The sequence below is a fragment of the Tinamus guttatus genome, unplaced genomic scaffold, assembly GCF_059628265.1.
Source record: "Tinamus guttatus ecotype Peru unplaced genomic scaffold, ASM5962826v1 Tinamus_guttatus_pri_ptg000456l, whole genome shotgun sequence".
Classification (NCBI taxonomy): domain Eukaryota; kingdom Metazoa; phylum Chordata; class Aves; order Tinamiformes; family Tinamidae; genus Tinamus; species Tinamus guttatus.
This window is the reverse complement of record NW_028288990.1, coordinates 218,598-231,067: the sequence shown is the minus strand read 5'-3', so window position 1 is coordinate 231,067 and position 12,470 is coordinate 218,598. Positions and strand designations below refer to the sequence as shown.

Sequence of the window (12,470 nt, the reverse complement as noted above, 5' to 3'; positions counted from 1 at the left end):
TTCCTTCAGAGAAGGTCTTTAGAATTAAGATCCATGACTCCAGTATTTCTCTTGTCTTCTTGTTTGAATCTTACTGTCTTCAGTTAACCCAATTAGGCATTTAATCCTCTATGCATTTCATTCATTTCCTTTACCTGCAGAGGAGCGAGACAATCAACGTTACTGCTACTACTCAAAATAAAACCCCCCAAAAGACTTTAGCTTAATACTCCAGTTTTTCCACTAACAAAAGGGATTTGAAGAAAAACACTAAACAGCAGCAAATATGCCGAGACCAACATGAACGCGTCAGCTTTCTACACAGCACCCCGGGGGACTCCGCAGGGAGTAGGTGGCACTGTTTAGTTACGACACTCTTTGGAGTCCTTTACAAATGCTCTGCACTTGGGGACAAAGTACAGCACGGTAGTGCCGTTTGTCACCAGTTCATTAGTAAGCAGCTCTTCAACAGAAACTGCAAGCTCAATGGAAATATCCTCTCAATTACAGCTCTTCATGATTAAATAAGACTATCAGATAGTATTTTCTGGGGACTTCATTGCCCATATCAAACCCAGTACAGTCCTTGCTAGGGATATGCAGAATAGTACTTAGCTTTTGCCCTTCCACAACTGGGAAATCGATACTGTCAGTGGTCTTTGAAACTACTGCAGAGCAAACACATTTAGCTATATAGAAATGAAAGCTAGCTACAGAATTTGAGTATTTTGACGTTACCTGAACACATCTGCTGCATCCAAAGCAAGCTTTTAACCTACACTGACCCTAGTAATGTTCAGATTCTAGCCAAAAAGTTATCCCAACCCCTTTAACACCACAACTGTAGTTTACCTCTGCTTTGACGTACTTCCCTTTTCTTCGTCTTGAACAGACCTGTAAAGGAAACAGCATTGCAAAGGTCAAGCTTTTACTTAAAACTGCAACCACGCAAGTTACATTTAAAACTCCAAAGTAGAACTTGCCCCTTCCCCAGCCTTCTAAGGAGGCAGGGCATTCTCCATTCCACGGCAGTATGTCCATTACCTCTTTCCCACATCCCTTTCTGAAGTCTCAAAAAAAACAAAAAATCTAGTTTTATCACCTAGTCTTATAGAGGCAAGCTTAATATTCAAGACCAACTACTCTTGAATTTTTTCCCCTCCCCCATAGGAGACTATTACTCACTCTGTTTTGCTGCTTTTTTAGAACTTACCAGTACAGCAATTCCAGCAACGATTGCTAGTACTACAACTACAATGACAGCAATGACACCAGGAGTCAGCGACTTCATGGAGAACTCCGGTGCTATTTCATCTACATAGTAAACCACTGTCTTCTCAAAATTCAGCACTTCGTTATCAATACTGATGTTCAATCTGTCATTGTGAAAGATGGAGTCACCTTTTGCCTAAGAACAGAGACAAAGGAGACTCACTAGTCACCTTATAACAGACAACCAGACACCACAGTAATTCATTCTGTTTTTAGTGAGCACACACAAAAAACCCACCCCTCAAACACCACATACATGCAAGATTCACTGAATTACACGTGCTATTTAGTCTTTGATTAAACTTGACTCGTGACACACTTACATCCTTTTCAAAGTAGTAAGCCACATCAGCTATATCCACATCGCCAGGAAATTTCCTTGAGGAATTTTGCTTCAAATTAACAGTAATGTAGGGGGTTTCATACTGTAAAAGGGAAAGGTGCTAGTTTAGATATGACTATCAAAGACATAACAGAATACTATGATTCAACTTTTGAACTCTATTTTTGATCAGTTTTTGGTACTTGTTCTCAAGCAAAGTGTTTACAGCATGATTCAAACTCCATTTTTTGCTCCAGAGAAAAACAAGAGAATTCATCTATAAACTAGAAGTGACATATACTCTCCCAGCATTTCAATGCAGCTATCTGCTAGCTGCTCAACAGATCAAAGTATTACTTGGAAGTATTATCAAAAAAGTGAGCAGGCAGCTCAAGGACTTTCTTTTGAGAATACACTTTCCAGAGAGTAGAGGACAAGAGGAATATGAGTTCCTCACATTCTGAAGTGGAGAACCTGTAAAAAACATTAAGGGATGTATTCCACGCACATAAATGTTAAGTAACATTTTTGAGAGCACGTCTAATCATGCTCTAGTCTTGCGGTATTGCATTAGACAAACCAGACTAGAATTTGCAGTTTTTCCACAACGGAGAAGGAAATTCTCCCATTTTTAGAAGAATTACGTGCTTCTTACCTCAACATCACCTATATAGCGTCCATCCAACAAGTAACGACTGGTAATGGTTTCCACAAAGGCTCTACAAGAAGATTAAAGTCACAACTGTCAAAAGTAGAATCCTACTTCACACACATTTTCAGGTGTATGAACAACTGGTGTAATTGATTTTTTCTGTAGACTTTCACTATTAAGTGGTACCAAGAGCTACTTAAGTTCTCAACAGTGAGGTTGTATTTATGGAACAGAATTACTTAGTTTTGGGTAGCAAAAAAAAGTTTAAACAGTTTCAAGAGCTCACAAGAAAGAGATACACAGTAGCAGCTTTTGCTCTAGATGGGTGAGGGGGAACCCCCACAGCTATAAGCGCATTTTTCTTGCTGTATTTTCTTGTCTTTCTTGCTATTTTCTACTTCTGCCAAAGAAGTAGGATTCTCTTTTATAGAAGGAGAAGAAGAAAAACAACAACACAACAACAAAAACAAACCAAACCAAAAAAAAAAAAAAAAAAAGCTTCTCTCCCCCTTGCTTCTTTGTTCTGTGTAGCTCCCCAGTCAGTCTATGTTTTGGGTATTTTCATCCTGTTACCTTCCCGTTTCCTTCAATATCTGGAATTCACTCCCAAAAAGGGCAATAAAACTATTTTAATGGAGATTAGCCTCATTAGTTAATTTCTTTCCAATCAAAATTAAAACAACTTCTACAAAGGACCATAGCAGATTTCCAAAGTGTTCAGCAAATGAGTTAACAGGTTTAACCATGCATTGTTATCCTTAGTCATTTAGGAGTAAACCAGGTAGGTAGTAATAAACGCAGACATTTTTATGACATCTTACTGATTATCATCACTTACTTCCTTAAAGACTCTGTGCTCAGAGGAGCTTTTCTCTCAGCATGTTTCATTTCAATGATGATCCACCTGAAGAGGCAAGCACAGTAAATATATTTTATACATGCCCTTCAAGAATATCGCATGCAAAATATCTAAGGCTGGTACAAAGTAGGCAAAACCAAAGCAGTGAGGAAAAACAAACAAGTGAAGCCTTATTGCTACCAGAAAGGGAAAAAAAATCCAGTAAATAAAAATTTATTGCTCCACATTCATTTAGTCCTAGTGCATCACTCACACAGGCACACTCTCTCTAACACAGAGCTTAATACAGGAATGCTTTTACGTCACAGCACACCTTAGCCGGTCGAAAGACTTACGTTGTTCTGACTAGTTGGTTGCACTTCAAGTTTGTGTCATGTTTGTCAGTTCTTCTAACACCAGCTGTATTCACACACCAGCAGGAGGTCCCATTGCACTGCTTTGCCTTGAATATGCCATTATTTTCACACTCGGGATCATAAAGGCCATCGGTATCTTCAAATGCGTCTTTTGGTTTATTGAAACGACCCGATTTTGAACTTGACATTTCTGCTTTCATCAACAGGCATTTTGAAGTCACTACAAAAAATAATCACATGTGAAAACATAGAGTTGTGTTAGAAGAAACTTTAATCCATTACAGGGAAGAACAGGCGCCCGCCCAAAAGGTAGGTGGTGCAGTAAGTCGACATGGTTGGGAGAAGCCAACTTCTTATTCTTATATATATTTATATAGGAAGTCGCACGTTGAGTACCACATCCAGCCACCTTCGCTTTTTTCCCACCGAGCAGATCATGTACAGCTTAGATGCTGTTAGATCAAGAGTAAAGCCTGGACACAAGATTTCTCCTCTAGATTTGTAGGAGAAAAAAATAATAGTCATTGCTGGTCTTGACAAGCAGGTAAAAGAAAAAAAAAAAGGGGGGGGTATCCTTTCCAGTGGATAGAGACAAAATATTGAAGAGGATGGGGGGTGGTTGTCTCACACACACCTGTTTACAGAAGTTTCTGTGTAGAGACTATAAACACTGATCTATCATTATCAGTCGATCTGGACTACCAAGAAGCAGTTTTTCTTTCCCTTCCCATAGCTTTCGGTCAGGAGCTCCCCGGGCTTTCTTTACACACCCCACTTTCACGGAGAGCTCTTTAGCACCTCTTTAGCGCCTCTGAGCCCCCAGGAAGACGCTGCTTAGGACACAACAGCAAAAGCGTTTCAAAAAACAGACTTACAGGTGTTGCACTCCACAGTTACACCGGATCCAATGGACTGGCACTGGCAAGTGCCTCCCGTCTGCACGCAGTTGGTGACGCGCTTGTTTTTTGTGCAGATACAGTCTGGAAAAGGAGCAAAACCGGGAGCCCCGGGGTCCCAAGGGGAATAAATAAATAAATAAATGTGCCCCCCACCCCAGGACCCCGGGCTGCCCCTGGGAGTGGAGGGGGCCGGCGGGGTCCCCTCGTTTGGGCGTCCCGGGGGGGGGGGGGGGGTCCCTCGCTGCCCCCCCACCCCCACCCCCCGCACCTTCCCGCCGCGGGGAAGCCCCTCCCCCCGCCCGGGCGGGCGCGCGGCCCCGCGCACAGGGGGCGCCATTTTGTGGCGCCGCCGGGGGCAGCGCGCAGCGGGATGGAGGGCACGGGGGGGCGCCGCGGAGCGGGGCAGCCGGCGGGGGCCGGGGTACGGAGGGGTCTCTCACCGTCCTGCGCCCAGCACGCGGCGGCGCAGAGCAGCAGCAGGAGCGCGGCGCCGCGGAGCAGCTCCATGGCTTCGATGGGGCGCAGAGGGGCCGCTGGAGGGGATCCGCCGAGCCGCGGCCCGCAGAAAGAGGAATGGAGAAAAGAGTGAAGGAAGAAAGGGCGAGAAGGAGGGAGGGAGCGAGCGGTGCGTGTGCGACGCGGCGCCCGTCTGGAGCCGCCCGACAGGTTCCGCAGGTGGTAGCCCCGCCGCGCCCCGCGGCTCCGGTTACACCTGCGGCGCGGGGGGGCAGCGGCCGCCGCGGCTCCGCCTCCGCCCGCCTCCCCTTGCCGGCCGGCGCCGACGCGCTGCCCAACGGCCGGCGGCGGCCCCCTTCCTCCTCCTCCTCCTCCTCCCGCTGCACCTGGGCGAAGCCGGCCGGGGCGGGGCAGCCCCGCTCTCGCGTCCCTGCCCCGAAAAAGCCCAATATGGCCTTTTCCGGGGGAGCTGGGAGCGGGGGGGTGGAAAAGTCCCTGACGAAGGACGGAGGGTGATGGCGGGAGCGAGGAGAGGGGCTGCCCGCGTGGGGGGAGCGGCTCTTAGTCAGCCTGTGACACGGACGGCGCAGCCGGCGCCGCTCCCGGCCCCGTGCTCCCTCTGTGCCGCCCACGCCGCTTCCACGCGAGGCAGCCGAGGGGCAACAGGTCATAAACAAGGACCGAGCGCTTCGCTAAGGGCTGTGCGGATCCAACGGCCTCTTTAGCCCTTGTCATCTCACAGTAAACTGCACGACAGAACCCCTAGCTATACTGTACCCCAATACCTTACAGGTATTCCTGCCACCTCTTTATTCATGTATTTACTTCTTATTTCCGCCCTTAAAGGTGATCCAGGTGACTCCACATTAGGGCTCCTCAAAAGAACTGCCTCTGCGGCCGAAGGCTCCGCACACCACCTGGCTCTCCCAGGAAATGCAGCCAGTGTGGCCTGGCCTGCTGGAAACCCACAGGGCAGAGGGCAGCGGCACCAGAGCCTGGCCCAGGCTGCGGAGGAGGACACTCAGGAAAAGCTTCTCCCAGTTGTTAAAATGGCTTCCCGAGTGCCAGCTCACAAAGATCAGCCTGAAGAGTTCCGAGTTTACTTCCCCAAACTTGTTTTATTTGTTCAGTTGCAGAAAAAAAAAAAATGAGGAAAGCACACAGCTCTTTCCGGATTAGTAATGATACGTTAGTGTCATTGAAAAGCAAGTTCTTTCAGTAAACGGCAAAACCAGGACAACATCCTTTTAAGGCTGTTCCTTATGAAATATGTGAAATAAGTGGTGTTTCCAAAGAACGCTCAAACTTCCTCTTACCAGTACCTGTACCATTACCTCTATGACAAAAATACATTGCCTCTCCTTGTATCTTGTGCGTCGATGAAACTTCGCACAAAGCTCTCACATGCGCAGGTTAGCGATCTTTGCGGGTTTGTCTGTCTGTGTGGCTGCTGTTGCATCTCCTTTTTTGCATTGACTGCTGTCTGCAATGCCCTCCAAAGCCAAGGGAGAGCTGTCTCTCATCGGCCAGGATTAGCAGACTGATCTTGGGGTCCCTCCTGGTTAGGCCTGTGCAACACTTACCTGCTTGATTCCTCAGGCAGTTTTGGGTGGCTTATTAATTCCCCTCTGGTCTAGTTTGTAAAGACTCTCAAATAAACAGCCTAAGTTTAGCATGATGTAAAGTCACAAGGACCTGAAAGACCCTCACACGGACTTTTCACATCACTGCTGTGATGTCATTCTTAGTAAAGATGAACAGAATCAACAGGCTCAGATATGTCTACCTGTTGTAAAGCTTATTTTCTAGGTGTATCTGTATTGCTTATGCATTTTATCATTATCAAATTGTTATGCTATGTAAGCCTTGAAAATGAATAAATTACTTATGATAGCCTTTTGGCTTTGTGTTTCTTTAAATATTGTATATTTACAAGCACAGGAGAGGATGACTACATACCAGTTCTCCTGGCCAACTCCTGGCCCATGTTCTATATAGGTAAACTTATGTGCCCAATAATAAAAATCCAAGCTTTATATTGCACTTGTGTAGTGTTTACCAACTATAGTGGCTAGTAAAGGTAATAGTGGTGCTTCTTTCACTTCCTACAAATATCAGACAAGTCTTTGTTATCAGTGTAAAACCACAACAAAACTCTTTAGGGTTTAAGAATTGAATGGACAGGATATTTGTGTGGACTGAAGAAAAATTTTAAGCTTGGTCTTTCAGTATGACACCTAACACGTTCCTTGAACTGCTAGTTACCAGCTGTAGAAAGCCCCACCATAACCACAGTGGGCAACGTTGCTTTTTGAAATATCGCTTTTAGTTTGTCTCTATTTACAGGAGCTAAAACAGAGCTCCTTACATACAATTTCCCTAGCTTTCCCAATCAGAAGATCTGTTTACGTATATGAGCACTGCATTGCTCAATACTGTAGGAATGGGAAGAGTCACCCCGCATGATGTCATGCCCCAGAAGAGTAATAGAAATTAGGGACTGTTCCCACTCACATTAATTTCTCCAGATTATGTTGAGGGAAGTTTTTCTGTAGAATCAAAGCCACTGGAGCAGACATCTGGTTAACTGATAAAAGGGCCAAAGCATTGAAATAATTCATCACACAGATACCCTAGAGGTCTAGGCCTAGGGGGCTGAGGAGTAATGGTTTTTGTTTTCTTCCTTCTGCAGTGATACAAATGCCTTTCTTCTGGAAATACATGACTTAAGTACAAATTAACTTTCTCCAGTGTACAGCTCCAAAGGCAAGGCTTTGCTTACTAGTTATAATGGGACAAGTTTATCAACTTTTGGAGATACGTCCTCTTATCAAATAAATTAATGCTGATTAGACAGTACAGTGTAGGCCAGTTGTGGTTTACAGTTTAGATAATGTGTTCGTAATGTTTAAATTATTATTTATCTGCTCTATCATACAGCAATAATAATAATAATAATAATAATAATAATAATAATAATAATAATAATAATAATAATAATAAAAGTTTAGATCTCCAGCCAGTATGGCATATGGAGAATTCAGAAGGCTCATGTCATCTGCATTTTTAAATTTTTGCACTCTAATTTCCATGTGCCTCAGAGCTGTTCTGAGAATAAAGTTCAGTTCACTAAAGTATTAATTCAAGAGCCACTGAGGTCAGTGGGAGATTTTCCCTTGATGTCTCAGATCTAAGGAGATGCATCTCGCTCTTTCAGAGGCCATTGAAAGTGCTGGAGTGCTAATGGCACCTGGCCTGCGGCTCTGCTCTTTACCAGGAGGTAATTTCCAAGTGTTCAGTTGTTCTGTAGAACTTGGTAAATGGGCTTGTGATACTACACAGGGGCAGAAAAAAAAAAAGGACAAAATCGACTTTCAGGTAAAGTGCAGGGGAGTATGAGTCATCTCTTAAGTATCAGGAAATGATGCTAGGTGGGGCTGTCGCAGTCTGAGATTGAATAGATGAGCAGAGGGAGTATGATTAGTTCAACTGGAGTGTTGGCAATTCAGCTTCATTTGAGGTTTTTCACAGGCTCCGAACCTGATCGGTTTTGGGTGTACTCTTTTAAAGATAACCAAAGACTTATCCCTAAAATAAGGCTAGGTATTAAGCCCAATTTCAAAACAGTAGTACAATTGTTTTCCTAAAAAAACTTTATTTTCAAAAATTCATGGTGAATTATAAGAGGTTAATGTGAAGTCATAAACAAGCAGAAATAGCTTTATACTCAAAAGCATCAAAAGGTTATGATATGTATATCTATATATTGTCTGTATTATGATGAACTCAGGAACTTTATTAGGTCTTCAACTTTTATTGTTGCCTATATACTTTCTACAAGGAGAACCTTGAAAGGACCATACCAAGGTGGCTGAGAAATTATGTAAAGATTTTTATCCTTGACATGTTTCTGAAATTTTCATACTTCAAAAACCAAGTCATGTTACTACTCGAAGAACTGTAATAAAGCTGATGCTTCAGCGTATATTTTTCTGCAATTTGAAAAATGCTACATAAATAGGTATGTGTTATTGTCCTTATTTGAATAATGAGGAGCATAGAGCTTAAATGTTTTGGCCCCATAGAGCTTGTCAAATATAGAGCTAATAAAAAATAAACAATAAATCATGTGTCTTCTTGCTATGCTAACTATGTGTGAACACTAAAAAGTTATATTACATGTTTTATTTATTATGAGTCTGTTTCAAGATCAGATTTTTTTTTTCCCTTGAATAACAAGGTTTGTTTGAAGATTCAGCAGATTTGTTTTGCTGAAACTGGCAACACACTTGAGATGATGGAAATTAGATCAGAGGCAACGGTGGTGCCTGTGAACTGTCCTCACCTTCAGCAACCCACAGCTGATTCCTTCTCCTCTGCGTTGGAGTCCCTGGACTAAAAGTAAGAGTATCTACTAATAAAAGGTAGACTGCTCGTTCAAAGGTTCATAAAACTAGACAGGGTGTAGCCACAGGAGAGAAATGCTCATCCAATTAGCGTGTGTTGTATTTGCCTCTTAGAGGATTATAGAAACCAACCTGTCTGATGCTTTGCGGCATTCTACCCGCTCCGCCAGGCTTACTCTTCACTCCCGTGGGTGGGGTGACCAGCAGGCTCTCACCTTTGCCTTTACTCACATGGAAGCGTCTTCACCGCTCTTTTACCTACAGCTTTTTTTAGCACAGCTATTGTCAGCACTTAAAACTGCTTAAAATGTGCAGCATTAACTGAAGGAAAGACAGACAGAAAAAAAAAGAGAGAGAGAGAGAGAGAGAGAAAGAGAGAAAGAAAGAGAAAGAATGAATCATTCAAACCTCTTCATAACAGAGAGGCAAGCACATTAATTTCACATAGTATATAATTTAGTTATAATTTATTATTTAGTAATAAATATGGGAGGAAAATACAGGAACACTGATTGCATTAAGAGAAGCTCCATTTACAGTAAAATATTTCAGATCTGATATTTAGTTTAAAGCACTTTTCTGCCCTTTAACCCATACTCTGTGAAATAATGTACAGATGGACCTTTGTGAAAACACTCGTTAAAAACTGCTCAAGGGGGCCATAGATGGTTTTTAGCAGGTTTTATAGCATTGCAACTCTCTGTGCAGTAGGCAGATGGATATACAGACATACAGCTTGTCCTGCGTCTCAGTGAGATGTTAGCAAAAGGCACAAAAGGCAACCTTTCTCACTGCTGGCAGGTATCTGCTATTACATTTGCTTTGTGTACAGGCAGAGCTAGGTATAAGGCAAGCTTTGGTGTGGATTTAGAGTATGTCAGTTAATCCACAAAAATAATTTTATGGACAGAGCTACCCAGATGTAAGCAAAATATGTAGTTTTCATTGAAAACAGGGACTTGGCATGTGCACACGCAGTTGCTGTGGAGCAGCCAACCTGCTATAAATTCCCTACCCAGTCTTGTGTCACTGCAGCTCCTGTATGTAGTCATACCCCAAACAAAGGTTAGTAAATAGAGCAACGAGATGAGATGAGCAAACAATCTAATCCCACAAACACAGTTTAGGGTAAGACTAAAACGGGCAACAGAGAGTAAGGTTAAAAGACCTCGATGCTCCATACGCCAGAGAAGGCCTTTTTTTTCTTCTCATTGAAATAAATCCATTTCATGTTGTAACCACTTTCCTAGCTCACTGTTTTTCCTTGCTTATTCAGATGTTGCTAATGGCTGTTACCAAAGTTCATCTGCTTCTCTTTGTACTTAAATTTACAGCCCTTGCGCTAGTCATTTTATTGCTTTGATTGCTGAGTAAAAAAGCTTTTACAGCTTGTGGTTATTGAACTTGGAGAAACAAGAAAGCTTTCTGACATTTTGAGGAGTAACTACAGAACCTGTTGCTTCTTGGAAGGAACATTCCATGTTTAAGAAACTTTGGGTAGTCTGATTTTGGGAGTGAAAAAGACTCTAGAGTGTTCTCAACTCACGTTTTGACTTGGCTGTTTTTAGTCTCATTGATTTAATCTCATAGATTTAGTCTATCCTTAAGAGTTCTGGCAGAGATTGTGCAATCTCTGACCTTCAGGCTGTTCCTTTTCACAGCACAAGGACAGGAGCTAAAATATTTGCATACAGAAATATATATATTTTTCTCTCTTCAGAAACTATGGCTATAGTGCCATTGATTAATTCTTTCAGGGGATAAGTCTTCTGAATGCTGTGCCATCAAAATAAGGTTCTCAACAATAGAGAGATTATACTATCTTAATTACTACTATTATTTCATCTTATAGGGGTTATGGTCACAGACAAGCATTCTATTGTGTTCAGCAGTATATGGCAGGGGAAAAAAATACATGGCCTGTGCTTGAAGGAGCTCAGGATTGCAATTATGCAATCATTAAACCAAGAAGGAAATCTAAACTTCAGAACTGGAAAATTAGATGAGAAAAAAAATGATGCAATTTACACGTTTTGCCCAATTATGAACTATAATCCACCTAGGTAAAGCTTGAGGGCTTTACCCACTCAGCCATCTTTTAATGCAAGAAATGAGGCGCTCACTTTCAGGATTAATTTAGAGCATTATTTTGGTAGCGCTGCAGTTCTTGTACCTATGATCTCTCTAGGTAAAGAGGCATATATATTTCATGGATAATAAGCTGCTTGAATCAGATCTTTTATGGTTTTGTGTACTATTGTGCACCTATGTATTAAAATCAATATGAATATGCATGTGTTGTTATTCAGTAAACTTGGATGGAGTATTTTTAGCTGACGTCATTTAATAGAAATGTTTCTTAAGTAAAACTTTTTAAAAGTTTTGTAATTTTAATTATGTTTTTACCAGGAAGACTTTGGAAGTCCAGAGCTTTCTAGTCATTTCAAATAGGAAAGCTGAGAAACCTCCCAGGTTGAAACACTTATATTTTTCAGTCCAAATCCAGGCATCTTGCACATGTGCACTCCCGGGCACAAGCACTCCTTGCTCCTGCACCTGCACCTCAGGAACCTGGTGCTCGCAGCAGCCAAAACAAAAGGCTCCAAATTCATCATAGCACTGAGGAATCTGGTTTATTAGTGCTCTTTGCACAATACGGGTTGGAAAAAGTGCATGGGCACAACTGGATAGATAACAAAAACCACGCTTATTAAATACTCATGGATGTGCAATTTCCAGTGGCTTTTAGATGCTAGAATGTGGTGGGTGACATAAGAAGGTTCAAAAATCATGGAAAGGAGTCTGTGATCTTCATTTCCTTTCCCTTTAACATGAAGTATGCATTTTAGAGTTGTAAGTTACTATTATTGAGAGGTGCAACATTAGCTCCTCAATGGCATTTTTGTTACAGGACGGTGAAGAGCTAATATGTAATCTATCTCACCTATTTATTTTGACAAAAGAATTGGAAGTCCTTAGATAAGATCATTTCCTTCACAACTCGCGGAGAAATGTCAGTTCTTAAATATAAATCTTCAATGCTTCCACTATTTGTTTTGAATTAAATTCACACGGAATATTTCAGTCTATTTAGGGCAGAAATGGGCATCAAGCTCAAATTTATGTCCTCATATGTAGATTTGCTGCTACAGAGCATTTGGCTGTTGGGAACTACGCAGAAGCAGCATGTTCAGGCATGTACTGTGTTTGCTGGTGACCTTGACATGCTTTTAGCATTTGCTATACTATTCTAGCACCACACTATCTGG

General features: G+C 42.3%; 1 protein-coding gene across 1 annotated transcript; it reads right to left on the bottom strand.

Annotated features, from left to right (window-relative positions):
* On the bottom strand, positions 1–4,922 carry EPCAM (epithelial cell adhesion molecule). Its single transcript, XM_088532119.1, has 9 exons — positions 4,780–4,922; positions 4,316–4,420; positions 3,420–3,660; positions 3,064–3,129; positions 2,229–2,292; positions 1,575–1,676; positions 1,193–1,387; positions 832–873; positions 1–134 (listed from the first exon to the last, which is right to left on the bottom strand). The coding sequence occupies exons 1-9, from the start codon at positions 4,844–4,846 to the stop codon at positions 93–95; spliced, it is 924 nt and encodes a 307-aa protein (XP_088388245.1). The 5' UTR covers positions 4,847–4,922; the 3' UTR covers positions 1–92.
* Between the last annotated feature and the right edge of the window lie 7,548 nt (positions 4,923–12,470).

What these genes read in the sequence shown, in the direction of transcription:
- EPCAM (XM_088532119.1), bottom strand. Translation starts at nt 4,846, where the DNA reads ATGGAGCTGCTCCGCGGCGCCGCGCTCCTGCTGCTGCTCTGCGCCGCC. An exon ending in AGCACAGAGTCTTTAAGGAA is followed by an intron (nt 2,293 to 3,063) that starts GTAAGTGATGAT and finishes ATCTTCTTGTAG; the next exon opens with AGCCTTTGTGGAAACCATTA. An exon ending in GCTATATAGGTGATGTTGAG is followed by an intron (nt 1,677 to 2,228) that starts GTAAGAAGCACG and finishes TCCCTTTTACAG; the next exon opens with TATGAAACCCCCTACATTAC.